Here is an 18071-nt window from a genome sequence, read left to right on the forward strand (position 1 = left end):
TACTAATGGTAATGGCAATCAATAATCAATGAACAGCAGCGTTGTGGTAGTAATACATCTAATCAATAATAATTTTAGCAGCAGGGTAGGTGTGAGGGGGAGCAGTAGTTGTTAACCATTTAACTGTCTTATGTCCAGGGGATAGAAGGTGTTTAGAAGTCTGATAGTCTGAGCATTGATTCACCTGTACTGTCTGCCGGACGGGAGCATGGAGAACAGTCCATGTCTGGGGTGGCTGGAGTTTTGGGCAATTTTTCTCACCTTTCTCAGACACCGCCTGGCATCTATGTCCTGAATGGTTGGGAGCTCACCCCCAGTGATGCGCTGGGCCGTCCACACCATCCTCTGTAGGGCCTTCCGGTCGAGTGCACTGTAGTTTCCATACCAGACGGTGATACAACCAGTCAGGATACTCTCGATGGTACAGCTGTAAAATGTCCTAAGGATCTGTGGGGCCATGCCAAATCGTTTCAGCCTCCTGAGGGAGAAGATGCTCTGCAATACTTCTTCACAACTGTGCTGGTGTGAGAGGACCATGTTAAGTCCTCAGTGATATGGACACAGAGAATCTTGATGTGAATGTGGACAGTGCCCCAGTTTCCTGTAGACTCCTGTAGGTTTCATTAAAATTACTTTTTAAAATTATATTTTCTATTATTATCTACAGTTGAAGTCAGAAGTTTACATACACTTAGGTTGGAGTCATTAAAAGTTGTTTTTCAACCACTCCACAAATTTCCTGCTAACAAACTATTTTTTTGGCAAGTCGGTTAGGACATCTACTTTGTGCATGACACAAGTCATTTTTCCAACATTTGTTTACAGACAGATTGTTTCACTTATAATTCACTGTATCACAATTCCAGTTCCAGGTTTACATACACTAAGTTGACTGTGCTTTTAAACAGCTTGGAAAATTCCAGAAAATGATGTCATGGCTTTAGAAGCTTCTGATAGGCTAATTGTCATAATTTGAGTCAATTGGAGGTGCACCTGTGGATGTATTTCAAGACCTACCTTCAAACTTGCAAGCCGAAGAATACCATCCCAACCGTGAAGCACAGGGGTGGCAGCATCATGTTGTGGGGGTGCTTTGCTGCAGGAGGGACTGGTGCACTTCACAAAATAGATGGCATCATGAGGAGGAAAATTATGTGGATATATTGAAGCAACATCAGTCAGGAAGTTAAAGCTTGGTCGCAAATGGGTCTTCCAAATGGACAGTGACCCCAAGCATACTTCCAAAGTTGTGGCAAAATGGCCTAAGGACAACAAAGTCAAGGTATTGGAGTGGCCATCACAAAGCCCTGACCTAAATTCTATAGAAAAATTGTGGTCAGAACTGAAAAAACGTGTGTGAGCAAGGAGGCCTACAAACCGGTCTCAGATACACCAGCTCTGTCAGGAGGAATGGGCCAAAATTCACCCAACTTATTGTGGGAAGCTTGTGGAAGGATACCCAAAACGTTTGACCCAAGTTAAACAATTTAAAGGCAATGCTACCAAATACTAATTGAGTGTATGTAAACGTCTGACCCACTGGGAATGTGATGAAAGAAATAAAAGCTGAAAAAAATCATTCTCTCTACTATTATCCTGACATTTCATATTCTTAAATAAAATGGTGATCCTAACTGACCTAAAACAGGGAATTTTTACTAGGATTAAATGTCAGGAATTGTGAAAAATTGAGTTTAAATGTAGTTGGCTAAGGTGTATGTAAACCTCCGACTACAACTGTATATTATTATTTTCACTGCATTGTTGGCAAACAGCACGGTAACAATTCCACTATACTGTTTTACTCTTGTTGTATCCTGTGCATGTGGCAATTCAACTTTGAAACTTGAAACTAGTCCACGATCAGCTCCTTGGTTTTGCTGTCGTTGAGGGAGAGGTTGTTGTCCTGGCACCACACTGCCAGGTCTCTGACCTCCTCCCTGTAGGCTGATTAGGCCTACTACCATCGTGTCATCAACAAACTTAATGATAGAGTTGGAGTCGTTCGTGGCCACACAGTCATTGGTGAACAGAGAATACAGGATGGGGCTAAGCACATTTCCCTGGGGGGGCCTCCGTGTTGAGGGTACGCATGGCAGAGCTGTTGTTGCCTACTCTTAACAACTGGGGTTGACCTATCAGAAAGTCCAGGAACCAGTTGCAGAGGGAGGGGTTCAGTCCCAGGTTCCCGAGCTTGGTGATGATCTTGGAGAGCACTATTGTGTTTAACACTGAGCTGTAGTCAATGAACAGCTTCCTCACATACGTATTCCTATTTTCTAGATGGTAGAGGGCATGTGGCGTGCAATTGAGATTGCGTCGTCTGTGGATCTGTTGGGGCGGTATGCAAATTGTAATGGGTCCAGTATGTCTGGGATGAAGGAGTTGACGTGTGCCATAACCAGCCATTCAAAGCACTTAATGATTACAGATATGGGTGCTACAGGGCGGATGCGATGTGACAGGATGCCTTAGAGTTTTTGGGAACAGGAATGATGGTAGTCAGCTTTAAACATGTGGGGATTACTGACTGGGACAAGGATAGGTTGAAAATGTCAGTGAAGACGCCTGCCAGCTGGTCTTCACATGCCCAGAGGACACACCCTGGAATATCATCTGGCCCTGCGGCCTTACAAGTGTTGACCCGTTTAAAAACCTTACTCACGCCAACTACTGTGTTGTTATGTCTGTCTGGTCATTATGTCTTGTGATGTTGTATGACCTGATATGATATCTTGTGAATATGTTATCTGCATGCTATATGAAGCCTACTTTGTTGCAAAGCAATATCCTTATGGGTTTTCTATTCTATTCAATTAAGAAATCTTGATATCCAATTCCAACCATAGCATGCCTTTCTATCATATTCTTTTTTTTTTTTTATTCTGGCCTATCCCATTCCCAATGTATGCCATGATGAAGCATTATGTGTAATCTCACATCTATTCATGATGTGGCCTATTCTAATGCTGTGTTCATACCAAAGTGGGAAGGTGTTAATTACCAGTTGATAAATCGGAAATATCAGTTGGATGCATTCATCTTTGAAATCGTTGAGAAAAGACGAAAGCTATCATGCTTGTAAACAAATTTTCGTTTTCAAAAACCATATTACTACACTGCTTATATAGATAATGTTTTGTTGTTTAATTTAACTGCTGAAAAAGCTGTTGTCGAGGTAATTCCCTTAGTAGGGGACGTCAGAGGTCAGCATGTGTGAGAAGTCGGAGCTCAGGGAAGATAGAGATGAGATTCCCACTAGTAATTATGCATTCAAGTGGATTTTCCGTTGTATGTTGTAAATACCGCATTCCCACTTCGCTATGAATGCAGCATAAGGTCAAGGAAGTAACGTGTTATGCTGCGTTCATAACCAAGTGGGAAGGTGGTATTTACCAAATACAACTGGGAAACATCCACTTGAATATCCCTACAACTCTCGTCGGAAACTCGTCTATCATCCCTGAGTTCTCCTACATGCTGACCTCAGACGTCACCTACAACTAAGGAAATTACCTAGATAACACAATTTTTGACAGTTAAATGTAACGACAAAACATTATTATTTTTCTCCTCCCCCCTTCTCCCCAATTATGTGATATCCAATTGGTTGTTACAGTCTTGTCCCATCACTGCAACTTCATATGGTTTCTGAACACTATAATTTGTTTACAAGCATGATAGCTATACTTTTAGTTTATGGTTGAAGCAGCTTGTTGGCCATTAGCCAATTGGCGTTTCTTAACGGGTTCAAAGCACGTGAATACATCCAACTGGTATTTACCATGGTGATGGGAAGTTCAGCTCTTTTTACTGACTTATTATTGGAGCTGTCATTTGTGACTGAGACTTGTAAAAGTGTGCTTAAACACTTTTTAATTTTTTTGCTAGGCATACAAATAATTGTATTTCTTGATACATCTGAAAAGAGGTCTAGTTGTGGCCGCAACCGGACTAGATTGTGAGCAACTCTTGGCAGAAGGCATTGCTTGACTGCCGGGAGGGTAATGAGCACAATATAGTTCATGATTCGTTCTGGAGTTAGAGTTTGTTGAGCAGAGGATTTGTATATTTTGGTTCTATAATGTTGTGTCCATCATAACATTCAATAATCCATTAATCAAAGTAATTCTTGCACCATGCGATCAATGATCAGTTCTAGGCATATCTTGCTTTGCCGTGTTGCCTGCAGCACGATCTATTTTCCTGCGTGCATATACTGTACAATGAGAAGACAAAACATTAAAAACACCTGCTTTTTCCATGACATCGACTGACCAGGTGAATCCAGGTGAAAGCTGTGATCCCCTATTGATGTCACTTGTTAAATCCAGTTCAATCAGTTTAGATGAAGGGGAGGAGACAGGTCAAAGAAGGATTTTTAAGCCTTGAGACAATTGAGACATGGATTGTGTATGTGTGCCATTCAGAGAGTGAATGGACAAGACAACATATTTAAGTGCATTTGAACAGGGTATGGTAGTAGGTGCCAGGTGCACAAGTTTGTGTCAAGAACTGCATCACTGCTGGGTTTTTCATGGCCAACAGTTTCCAGCGTGTATCAAGAATGGTCCACCACCCAAACGAAATCTAGCCAACTTGACGGAACTGTGGGAAGCGTCAAATGGGCCAGTATCCCTGTGGAATGCTTTTGAACCTTGTAGAGTCCATGCCCCGACGAATTCAACTAAATATTAGGAAGGTGTTACTAATATTTGCTATGCTCAGTGTATGTTGGTTGGAGACATAGGTCAGAGCACGTCTCTGGTGACACTGAGCCGGAGGAGCGTGTATATATCTTTCTGTACGACTCATTGCGGCTAGTAGATCAAATGACGACTAAAATGAATGAGTCATTCAGAAAAACAAATCATAACTCTCGAATCAGTAATATGAGTAATTGAAAAAACAAAACAAATTGCTCTCGAACTGCACATCACTAATTTACGACTTCACAGCTGGTAATTACCACCTTCCCACTTGGTTATGAACGCAGCATTAACCCCTTTTTCAATGATCTGGCGCCAATAATCTCTGAATTAGATTCGCATTTTTGCAACGACTGAATACAGTTGTTTAATATGCAGCAGAACTTCCTGTAATATTGAAAATGGTCTTACATTATAACACGAGACCTGCAGAAAGGCATGGTTCTTGACATCCATGACACAGACTCAAGCTACGACGACTAGAGGCGAAGTGTCACACACAGCTCCGCGAACATTGCTAAATCAGTTGAGGACGGAATAGAAAAATAGGCAAGCCGAGTGTTTTTCTTTGAAATACAGTATTGAGACTCTCTCTCCGATCTAATCGCTCGTCTTCATTGGTTTAGCGAGACAAAGTCGCGGTGCGTAAATGAGAGAAAATCATCGACAAATAATAACCGAGAACGGAGCGATGCATTTGTTCAACGTGTTCAATACAGAGCTGTAGCTAGTTTTTTAAGTGGCGAGGAATGCTATCTGAGCTCACGCATCAATGTTTCACTGGGGCAAGTGGAAGAAGAGGATGGGCGCGAATAGTTCTAAGAGACCGGTCTACGATGAAAAGGAAGATGGTAAGAAAACACAAAGAAACGAAAGCATCGCTATTCTTTTGCGTTGATAGTAAACTATAGCGCAACATTGTAGCGCCACCTAAATTGCATTTGAGTCAAAGTTAGTTCAATGGATCAAGCAATTTCATCACGATGTTGCCTAGGCTATAGATGATAAACTCCTATTGATGTCACCTCGATAATTTTTGGGGTAAATATTAGCCTCCTCAAAATACATGGTCTTGCAGCCTAGAGATGAAAGCATATGTCGGGGGTGTGGGGTTCAACTTTAGATTGATGGACAGTGAAACAAAATGTAGAATGTCGGCTAAAGTCTAGCAACTGACACCATATTTCACATGTACACTTTTTTTTTTGCCAAATTATACCAATGTTTTGTTCTTGATGATGACACAGGACACTGAAATATTGGTTGCAATTGATTCATTCTGGAGATCAATCAAGTGGCTACAGTGTCATACAGTCAGTGTAATTTCCTGGGATTGCATTTCATGTAGATGTCTCATTATTTGATGATTTTACTTGCTATTCTTCAGACTTCTCAGGATGTGTTTGCTGAATGCAATACCTGCACACTTCACCTTTACATGCCTCGTTTGTATGCAGCTGTCTTTGGGGAACTATTATGAAATATGAGTATGTGGAGTCATTGTGTTAATCGAATAATTCTTACAAGATTAGTGGCATGCATGAAAGTAATGCACGTTCATGTCTGTCACTGATGGAGAATAAGCCCATTCGAGCTGAACCAAATATGCCTTGCTTTGAATCATCAATGCCCCTTTATACTGTTGCCAACAAATCTGAAATGACAGATGAACTGACTAAATCAGTGAAAAACTGTAACTAAATGAGGTCAGTTCACTGCAGACTTGTGGTCATATGATTAGGAGGGGATGGAGATTGTGTGTGTGTTCCTGTGTGTATGTGAGTTCTTGTTTGTTTGTTTGTGTGTGTGTGTTTAGCTACAAGGGTGACCCATTTAGAAGCTACATTTTGTCCATACAGTTCAAATGGTACTTTTGATGTATCAACAGCCATCAGTGAAAATGATGTAAATGTTATGAAAGGTGTAATGAGAAGCTGTGGACCTGCAAACAGTGCAATTTTTGTTGTTTTTGTCAATGTACATTTTTTTTATGTGGAGCTGTGTACAGTATATCTGTGTTTGTCAAATAAACAATTATAGAGGTGGTCTATTTGCAGAGGGAAAAGGGCGGCAGTTTGACAGGCATTATGATATTGTTTTTTCCCCTATACTTTTGATTAATGAGGAGCCTTGAGGCTCAAGGCTGGCATGGCAAAAATGGGGAGGAGACAACATACACTGAGTATACAAAACATTAGGAACACCTTCCTAATATTGAGTTGAACCCCCCCCCCCCCCTTTTGCCCTCAGAACAGCCTCAATTCGTCGAAAGCGGCCCATGTTTACTCCAATGCTTCCCACAGTTGTGTCGAGTTGGCTGGATGTTGGGAAACTGTTGAGTGTGAAAAACCCAGCAGCGTTGCATGTCTTGACACACTCAAACTGGTGCGTCTGGCACCTACTACCATACCCCGTTCAAAGACACTTAAAGCTTTTGTCTTGCCTGTTCACACTCTGAATGGCACACATACACAATCCATGTCTCAATTGTATCAAGGCTTAAAAATCCTTCTTTAACCTGTCTCCTCCCATTCATATGCACTGATTGACGTGGATTCAACAGGTGACATTGTAAAGGGATCATAGCTTTAAAATGGTCAGTCTGTCATAGAGAGCAGGTGTTCCTAATGTTTTGTACACTCTGTGTATATTCTGTTTTTAAGTCTTATATCATCTCTATGGGCCGGGTGATTGCTGCGTATTCTTTACCATACTGCCGTATCTGAATCACTAGTTACATGAATAACTAACCCCGCCTCCACTCCACCTCACCCAGAGTGAGCATGCCATGTATGATCATAATCACCATCCCCATCACAGGAGGTTGGTGACGGCTTAATTGGGGAGGACGTGCTTGTGGTAATGGCTGGAGCGGAATCAGTGGAATGGTATCAAATACACTACCGGTCAAACGTTTTAGAACACCTACTCATTCAAGGGTTTTTCTTTATTTGTACTATTTTCTACATTGTAGAATAATAGTGAAGACATCAAAACTATGAAATGACACACATGGAATCATGTAGTAACCAAAAAAGTGTTAAACAAATCAAAATATATTCTTCAAATAGCCACCCTTTGCCTTGATGACAGCTTTGCACACTCTTGGCATTCTGTCAACCAGATTCATGAGGTAGTATGGTATGGAAAGCATGTCAATTAACAAGTGTGTCTTAAAAGTACATTTGTGGAATTTTTTTCCTTAATGCATTTGAGCCGATCGGTTGTGTTGTGACAAGGTAGGGGCGGTATACAGAAGATAGCCCTATTTGGTAAAAGACCCAGTCCATATTATGGCAAGACCAGCTCAAATAAGCAAAGGGACGACAGTCAATCATTACTTTACGAAATGAAGATCAGTCAATACGGAACATTTCAAGAACTTTGAACGTTTCTTCAACTGCAGTAACAAAAACCATCAAGCGCTATGAGAAACTGTCTCTCATGAGGACCACCACAGGACTGGAAGACCCAGAGTTACCTCTGCTGCACAGGATAAGTTAATTTGAGTTACCAGCCTCAGAAATTGCAGCTCAAATAAATTCTTCACAGAGTTCAAGTAACAGACACATCTCAACATCATCTGTTCAGAGGAGACTGTGTGAATCAGTCCTTCATGGTCGAATTGCGGCAAAGAAACCACTACTAAAGGACACCATTAAGAAGAAGAGCCTTGTTTGGGCCAAGAAACACTAGCAATGGACATTAGATCGGTGGAAATCTGTTCTTTGGTCTGGAGTCCGACGGATGAGTGAAGGGATGATTTCCGCATGTGTATTTCCCAACATAAAGCATGGAGTTGGAGGTGTTATGGTGTGGGGGTGCTTTGCTGGTGACACTGTAATTTGGTTAGAATTCAAGGCACACTTAACCAGCATTGCTACTATCATTGCTACTATCTAGTTTGTCCCACTAAGCGCAATCATTTGTTTTTCAACATGACAATGACCCAACACAACCCCAGGCTGTGTAAGGGATATTTTACCAAGAAGGAGAGTGATGGAGTGCTGCATCAGATGACCTGGCCTCCACAATCTCCCGACCTCAACCAAATTGAGATGGTTTGGGATGAGTCTGACCGCAGAGTGAATGAAAAGCAGTCAACAAGTGCTCAGCATATGTGGGAACTCCTTCAAGACTGTTGGAAAAGCATTCCAGGTGAAGCTGGTCGAGAGAATGCCAAGATTGTGCAAAGATGTCATCAAGGAAAAGGGTGGCTACGTTGAAGAATCTCAAATATAAAATATATTTTGTGTTTAACACTTTTGTGTACTACATGATTCCATATGTAGTATTTCATTAGTTGTTATGTCTTCACTATTATTCTAACATGTAGAAAATAGTAAAAATAAAGAAAAACCCTTGAATGAGTAGGTGTTCTAAAACTTTTGACCGGTAGTGTACATCAAACACATGGTTTGATGCTATTCTATTTACTTGGTTCCATTATTATGAGCCATCCTCCCCTCAGCAGCCTACACTGATCCCCATCATCATCATCATCATCATCATGCGTAGATGCACATACATTAAGTGGAGGCGGTTGATAGTCTTTTCATGTTGTGAAAGGAATTCAATCTTCACAGAGCAGAAATACTCTCCTGAAAGGGTAGGTACAAATGGGGTTGCACATTTTGGGGAATATTCAGGGGTGGACACTTTCTGTGGGAATTAACGGGACTATATGGGAATTAACGGAAAGATATGCAAATTAATATTAATACCATTTAAATGTAGATGTTTTTTGCTTTGGATATATTTACCATATCATATGGAGACAGAATCATAAACATTTTACCTTCTCATAAGTAGACATAATTGCAAATGACTAAATTCTTCCAATAGAATTTAAATAAACAATTTAGTTATGAATTGAACTTTAATTCAATTAGTTGACTCTTCACATGGGATGATTTTGCTGAACAACAAAAGAAAGGGAATATTGAATGATCCCCAATGATCCATCACATCTCCCAAAAACTTTATCAAAATGCATCCGTAAAATGATAGTCTAGAAACGAAAGCTTTGGTTGTCTTCTTCTCAAGCTTCCATGTATTCTCCCTGGACCTCCTCAATGTCCACCTCTTGAACATCAGACTCTGAGGCCTCATCTACACTGTCACTTTCCAACCTTGTTGAGGATGGCTTTGTTGTCGGGCTCAAAAAGCCTCAAATTTGCCCGGGTGGCCACCAATTTGTCAACCCTTGTATTGGTCAGCCTGTTGCGTGCTTTGGTGTGTGTGTGTGTGTGTTCCAACATAAGGAACAGTTGCGCTCTGAGGTGGCTAATGTTGGTGGGATTTGGAGGATGATGGAAGGAACAGGGGAAAGAGCCTCAGATCCACAAAGTTCCTTCCACCAGGTGTCTGATGAGATATGTTGGCATGACTGCCATATTGCATCTCTATCCCAAAGCCTTTGCTATGAAGTGTACTTCACCAGACTGTCAAGAACCATGCCCTCATCCAGGCAAAGGTGGCTAGACATGGTAGTGATGACACCATAGGCATTGTTGATCTCTGCACCAAACCGGATGCTCTTGCCAGCATACTTGGAGTCCAACATGTACGCTGCTGCGTGTTTTGACTTCAGGCAGAAGTCTTCACGCTTTTTGATGTATTTCAGAACTGCAGTTTCCTCTGCTTGGAGCAACAGTGAAGTGGGCAGGGCAGTATGGATTTCTTCTCTTACATCTGCAAGCAGAGTCTAAACATGGCATTGTCTCCCTCAATCTGTGCAATGGCTACTGCTATAGGTTTCAGGCTGCTTACCACTCTCCCAAAATACATCATCAGGATCCTCTTGATATGGCTGTACATATCGACAGAAATATGGCCATTTCTTGGAAAGACTCCTTCCCCTCCAGGAGACTGTCAAACATGATGACAACACCACCCCAATGGGTGTTACTGGGCAGCTTCAATGTGGTGCTCTTATTTTTCTCACTTTGATTGGTGATGTAGATGGCTGCTATAACTTGATGACCCTTCACATACCTAACCATTTCCTTGGCTCTCTTGTAGGGTGTATCTGTTGTTTTTAGTGCCACGATGTCCTTGAGGAGTAGATTTAATGCATCAGCAGCAAAGCGAATAGGTGTGATGTGAGGGTAGGACTCCTCCACTTTAGACCAAGTAGCCTTCATGTTCACAGCATTGTCTGTCACCAGTGCAAATAACCTATGTGGTCCAAGGTCATTGATGACTGCCTTCAGATCATCTGCAATGTAGAGACTTGTGTATCTGTTGGCCCTTGTTTCTGTGCTCTTGTAGAATACTGGTTGAGTGTTGGAGATGATGTAGTTAATTATTCCTTGCCCACAAACATTCAACCACCCATCAGAGAGGATTGCAATATGGTGGCACTTATAACTCTTGTGCCTAGGGTTGCAAAGGGTCGGAAACTGCCAATACGGCCTCCTTTCTCTATGATTTGCTTGACCTTCACTTGAACTCTATTGAACTCTGCATCCAGCAAATTAGTAGATAAAGCATGTCTGGTTGGAGGGGTGTATGCTGGGCGAAGAACATTTAGAAATCTCTTCCAATACAAATTGCCTGTGAGCATCAGAGGTGAACCAGTTGCATACACAGCTCGAGCAAGACATTCATTAGCATTTCTCTGACTACGTTCCTCCATTGTGTCAAAAAAACTTCTGATTTCAGGAGGACCATGAGCTGTTGCTATCGATAATGTGTCTGATTCATCATTTTTACCTCAAACAGAAGTAGAGGGACTTTTGTCAGAGGTTACTTGTTGTGAGCACTGAGGGAACTTTATGCACTTGGCCAGATAATTCTGCATCATTGTTGCATTCTACACATATGATTTGGCACAGTATTTGCAAATGTACACAGCTTTTCCTTCTACATTAGCTGCAGTGAAATGTCTCGACACATCAGATGGTGCCCGTGGCATTTTCCTGTAAAGATTAGGAAAAAAATTGTAAAAAAGAACCCCAAATACAATTCCATGTACAGATAAATAGTTATGCAGTTAGAATAAAAAACTCAGTTGTAAGATAAATGTTTTTAAATTAACCCTGTATGGAGTTAGCACTCCTCAGTTAGCAGGCTCATGCAATTTAAAACCCACATGGTAGCAAAAACTAACTAGCAGAAAGTGTTAAGTTAGAAATTATTTAAACACACTTTGCTGGAGGCTACTATTTACTAGTTAACAAAAAAGTATGTATGTCATCTAAAATATATTCACCCCACCCAGTATTTTATTCAAAACTTACCAGAAAGCATGTAGTCCTTGGCTCAGACAGTGTGTGGTAGTGTGGGCTCAATAGCATCTCATTAGTGTGCAAGATCTTGAGAATCAGCTGTAGATGTGATGGAAGAATGCACTGTGTATGCAGAGGGTTGCAATTCCATTGAATTGGTGGATAGTTTAACCAAAATATGCCACAAGACCTAGAATTGCCTTGTGTATCCCGTGAAAAAAGGTTAACTGTTAGCTTAAATGTTAACTTTTTTTAATGAATTACCACAAAATTCCCAAAATTCCCAGGTTTAACTTCCCATGGAAAATTTCCTGGAAAGTGTCCGACCCTTTGCAACCCTAGGCACAAGAGTTATAAGTGCCTCGATACTTTCTTAATGCGCTATCCTTCGATGTATATGATCTCTACTAGGGATGTGATGAGTCACCGATATGCACCGGTGCATCGGTCTGCGGACCCCAAACTGATCCAGATGTAGCATGCATCAGTCAGAAAATCGCTTCAAATGTTATGGATCGCAATGTTACCTTCCGAAAATACCTCATATTTTGTGACAACTGATGCGTCGTCTCCTTCAGTGTCGAACCGCATGTAACTGTGATGACAGTCATTGATCTATACTTTATTTTTCATGCCGAACAACAGGCAATATCAGTTACCTAGTCAAACTGCACTGTGCCCAGCTCACTAACGCGACGTAGGCAGCCTGTTCCTGATCTTGGGATAATACAGGGTAAAGTAAATAATTTCATAACGAGGACAGCAATCACTTTTACGAGATGCGCTGCACGGCCAAAGCGAGAGGAGAAGAAAAGATCACTTCCTAAAAACTTCCAAAAACATTTGATATTAAGATGGGGAGTGAAATCCAAAGTTGTGCTATATATTCATTACCTATGTTGTAGCTAATTTGTAAATGATCAATATTGATGGATACTAGCTCAAACAGTTCATTTGCAAAAATGACAAGTTAATTAGAGGGTGACGATATTTCACAACCAAAGTGAGGGGACAAAAAACATTGGCTACATTGCCTACTAATCTGATGGTGGTAGATGCCTAGTCTCCTTTATGGCTGAGCTCAGGTGCCTACATAGTACACACACCATAGACACTCACACACAGAAGTAATTTCAGACAGATCCAGCTCCGAGAGGCCCATCTCCTGATCTCTATCAGCAGCAGAATTTAATTTAGAATGGAAAATGAATGTGTTCATGCAACAAATGTATCATATTGGATCCGGCTAGAATTGTTTTCGAATCAAACCGAATCCCACCGAATTCTTTTAAACTACAACGTATCGTATCAGAGCCCATGTATCTAAATACGAATCGAATCGTCTTGAAATCGAAAGATGCACATCCCTAATCTCTACACATTACACCAATAGTAGCATCACATCCCATTCAGCCGACTGTATCGAAGTTGCTGAGTTGGTTTCATGTGAAGAGCATCCACTAAGTGTTGTTTGTTTCTGCCTGGGTCTCTCAGAAACAATATCTCTTGGCTTCTTGGAAAACGGTATATGGTCTACATTGGGCAGTAATATTAGAGCAGTACTTGGCTAGAATGGAGTTATCAGGTTAATGTCTAACAGAAGCTGCCCGAGGGCTATTTTAGTAGATTATTATATGTTTTTATATTTATAGCAAGGAGATAAGAGAGAGCCTATGGGATTGATTAGGGCACTCATCCTCCTTGCTTGGCTGTTGTACAATGCATTATTTCTCAGAACTACTTCCAGCCTTGGTGACAAATGCATTATTTCTCAGAACTACTTCCTAGCCTTGGTGACAATTTAACTTGTGTAGTATAAACAGACCGACATATGACCGGATCCCACTGCTCCACTCAAGCCTTTCTTCAGAAAGGTCATGCAAACACTAGCTGGGTGAACGTGTTGAAGCATGTGCCAAGGCAAGCCCCTGGAGAAAGAAGCACTTTCCCTTGAGAACCTTGACCGGACCACTGCAGTAATGCACATACCGTCGCCCGCTTTTGAATGGAATGTGTTTGCATCGAAAGAGTAGACAATCCAGGGAGACGCAGAATGGAGATATCCATGCGTTCTTTGATAGAGCCCACCAGGCATGTTCTTTGTGTACTCCATACGTTTCATTGCTCCTTTGATTGACTATACAGAGAAGCCTACTGTGCGCGTAATGTGCTCGATGTAGTGTGTGCAAGTTTGTATGTTGGGAATGTGTACTTCCGTGAGTATGAGGGTTTGAGGAACAAAACAGCGAGGCAGACATGGAGGAGTGTAGGAAAGAGATAAAGAGAGGGATGGCAGATTGCTTGCATGGAATACTGAGTCCCGGTTTTCTTTCATCTCCAGCATTAGTGTCTCTCTCTCGAACAGAGCAGGAGCCCTATGCCTGCAGCTTTTAGCCTCACTAGTACTGACTAATTCCCCTTATGCCAGTAGTAATCCAATACGTGGCTGATATATGGTGGTTATACTGCGGTATTATCTGATTTGTGGTGAGAAAGGAATACCTCACCAACTTCACAAGTTGGACATACAGTACAGTTATAGAATAGCAATAACATCACAAACTTTGGGTGACGGATAGACTACTTTGAACAATACCCCTTTTGTGTAGTAGTAGGCAGTAGTCCTTGTTAAAATAGTGTATCTACAGGTCTTGAATATATTTGCAATTCCCTTAACTTACTTCCGGTGAAAAACAGGAGACAGGTTTCATAGCAAAACTAGTTTCAGACTGTAGGTGTCTTCAAAGAGATCAGCTCAGTTGGGTTCTGAGATAAAAATAAAAAAAAAGAAGGAAAGGTCGCTCGGTGTGTTTGTGTGCGTGCGTGTGTTGGCCAGCGCATGATGCGAGGAGCGGATGAGGGCACACAGAGAATGTAATTGACGTCAGCCCAGTGGGTTGGATGAGAACCTGTCATATATTCAGGTTGTATTCTCACAACTGCAGACTTCTCTTTTTCTATGTTTTCCTTTCTCTTTACTGTGCTTTTTGTTGCTCTTATTCTCCATTTGTTTTCCTCTCCGTTTTAAAATGTGTATTGATGTAGGCTAATAAGAAAATGATTGATTATGCAAATCTCTTTCTGCCCTTTTGCAGTGTTTACTGTCACTGTTGTTTCCGTCGTTATGGCAGATGGTTGTCTATGCAGCTAAGAATGATTAATACACACAAGTAAACACTGTTTTTTTTAATGGACAAAACATTATTTAACACTGCTTATAACCCCCACAGTTTACAGTCTACTACACTGAACAGAAATATAAATGCAACATGTCAAGTGTTGGTCCCATGTTTCATGAGCTGAAATAAAAGCTCCCAGAAATGTTCCATACGCACAACAAGCTTATTTCTCTCAAATATTGTGCACAAATTGGCTTCACATCCCTGTTAGTGAGAATTGTATCCTTTGCCAAGATCATCCATCCACCTGAGAGACGTGGCATATCAAGAAGCTGATTAAACAGCATGATCATTACACAGGTGCATCTTGTGCTGGGGACAATAAAAGGCCACTCTAAAAATGTGCCGTTTTGTCACAACACAATGCCACAGATGTCTCAAGTTTTGAGCGAGTGTGCAATTGGCATGCTGACTGCATGAATGTCCACCAGAGCTGTTGTCGGAGATTTGCATGTACATTTCTTTCTGTAATAAAGTCCTTTTGTGGGGATGAACTCATTCAGATTGGCTGGGCCTGGCTTCCCAGTGGGTGGGCCTATGCCCTCACAGGCCCACTCATGGCTGCACCCCTACCCAATCATATGAAATCAATAGATTATGGCCTAATGAATTTATTTCAATTGACTGATTTCCTAATATGAACTGTAACTCAGAAAATTCTTTGAAATTGTTGCATGTTGTGTTTACTGCATGAATCAGGTCTTCGTGGTTGATTTGCTGCAAAGAAACCACTACTAAAGGACACCAATAATAAGAAGAGACTTGCTTTGGCCAAGAAACACGAGCAATGGACATTAGACCGGTAGAAATTTGTCCTTTGGTCTGGAGTCCAAATTTGAGATTTTTGGATCCAACCATCGTGTCTTTGTGAGATGTGTGTGGTTGAACGGATAATCTCCGCATGTGTATTTCCCAACGTAAAGCATGGAGGAGGAGGTGTTATAGTGTGGGGGTGCTTTGCTTGTGACAATGTCTGTGATTTAATTAGAATTCAGGGCACACTTAACAAGCATGGCTACCACAGAATTCTGCAGTGATACGCCATCCCATCTGGTTTGTGCTTAGTGGGACTATAATTTGTTTTTCAACAGGACAATGACCCAACACGTGTTATTTCATCATTTTGATGTCTTCACTATTATTCTACAATGTAGAAAATGTTAAAAATAAAGAAAATTCCCTTGAATGAGTAGGTTTTCAAAAACTTTTGACCGGTAGAGTGTATGTGTGTATGTGTGTATGTGTGTGTGTGTGTGTGTGTGTGTGTGTGTGTACAGTACCAGTCAAAAGTTGTGACACAACTACTCAAACTTTTTTCTTTATTTTTTATATTTTATACTTTGTAGAATAATAGGGAAGACATCAAAACGATGAAATAACACATATGGAATCATGTAGTAACAGTTATTTTACATTTTAGACTTTTCAAACTAGCCACCCTTTGTCTTGATGACAGCTTTGCACACTCTTGGCAATCTCTCGACCAGCTTCACCTGGAATTATTTTCCAACAGTCTTGAAAGAGTTCTCACATGTGACCCGATTCAGGAAACTAGGCGTATGTCGCAAGTCACGACATCAGAGGAGAGCCATTTTGAACGTACATTTTTTTTAAAATCAAAATGCGTTTTGTGATAGAAATGCTTTTTTTTTCAAACATGTGAACTTTCATGTGCCTTAATAACAAACTGTATGCCATCTGTAAATACGAATAAAATTGTTAAATTACGAGCCTTGTTTAGCCACAGAAAGAGAGCATCTTTCACACTAGCCATGATTGGCTGAGATAACAAGTTGCCTGGACATGCCGAGAGAGGAGTTCGGATTGGTCTGCCATATTGAAGGCGTCTGTCAATTTGAGCTCGTCCGTCTGTGTTGGTAATCCTGTTGAACGCGGCTTTAAAAAAATGTATTGGGTAGTGGAGCTGCATAAGTGTTGCTCTCCACTTTCTGCAGGATCAAGTTTTGAAATCAGTGGAATTAGAGTACGATAGCTAAAGAGCTGGAGAAAACACCTGTCTCTGGATTACAATCTTCAAACTAAGGGCATCCATGGTATGGCATTCCTGACCGGGTGACTCGTCCATCATGCATGATGATGTATACAGATAAGATAGCTAACTACATTTTCAGATATTACACGTTTCTAATTTTGACAGAAAGTGGTTTAATTTCAAGCTAAAGTGTACTGTTAACTAGCTAAAGTGCTAACGTTAAATGGCTCCCTAGCTAACATTAGGCTCTAAATAGAAAAGCAAACTTTGGACCTGGTTGGTTAGTTCCCAGCACTGTGGCCTTGTTGTTCGTTGTTTAACTAGCTAACGTTAGCGGTCTGGCTCGTTAGCTAACGTTACGTGACGTGTGTGTGATCTTAAACGTTGTTTACCTAGCTTGGTTCATTGTTTAGCTAGCTAGTTAATGTTAGCTGGCTGGCTCTCTAGCGGAGGTTATTATTAGTTTCCCAGAGCTGTTTGCTTTTCTTGTTAGAGTTTAATGTTAGGCATTGTTGGCACTTTGTTCATTGTTGTTTATCTAGCTAACGTTAGCTGGCTGGCTCATTAGCTAACGTTACGTGACGTGTGTACAACACTCGTTGAATATGGCCGGTGTCAGTAACCATCTGCAAAAAAGTAATAAAATTGTTTCCAGCAGAGCTGGTTAGGCTGTTTTCATGTTATCCTGAGGTAAACAAATAATCGTCCAGAGCGCCAAGTGTGCGCTCCGAGAGCGAAACGAGATGGGTGGGGCTAAAGCTTAAGAGTGTGTGAACGATGCTGAATGTGTGTAGTCAAAGAAGAGCTCTTCAGTAGATACCAAAACATTCAAAGGCTGTTTTGTCAAAAGTGAAGTTACAAGTTTATCAACTTTCAAATCAGAATTACTTTCCCATTGTTCCTCAAATGCAGTGTATGATATACCATTATGTAGCTCGGAGTGTCTGCTTTTATCCAA

The 18071-nt window shown here is 41.1% G+C and overlaps 1 protein-coding gene across 1 annotated transcript in view; it reads left to right on the forward strand.

Moving 5' to 3' along the window:
• Positions 1-4999: 4999 nt before the first annotated feature.
• LOC110502323 (serine/threonine-protein kinase 32C) overlaps positions 5000-18071 on the forward strand; it is an 87644-nt gene continuing 74572 nt past the window's right edge. The window contains exon 1 of the mRNA XM_036960993.1: positions 5000-5560. Coding sequence (XP_036816888.1) covers positions 5482-5560 — 79 coding nt within the window. The 5' untranslated portion in view covers positions 5000-5481. The remainder of the gene's footprint in view (positions 5561-18071) is intronic.

This window comes from Oncorhynchus mykiss, chromosome 23 (genome assembly GCF_013265735.2).
Source record: "Oncorhynchus mykiss isolate Arlee chromosome 23, USDA_OmykA_1.1, whole genome shotgun sequence".
NCBI classification, from domain to species: domain Eukaryota; kingdom Metazoa; phylum Chordata; class Actinopteri; order Salmoniformes; family Salmonidae; genus Oncorhynchus; species Oncorhynchus mykiss.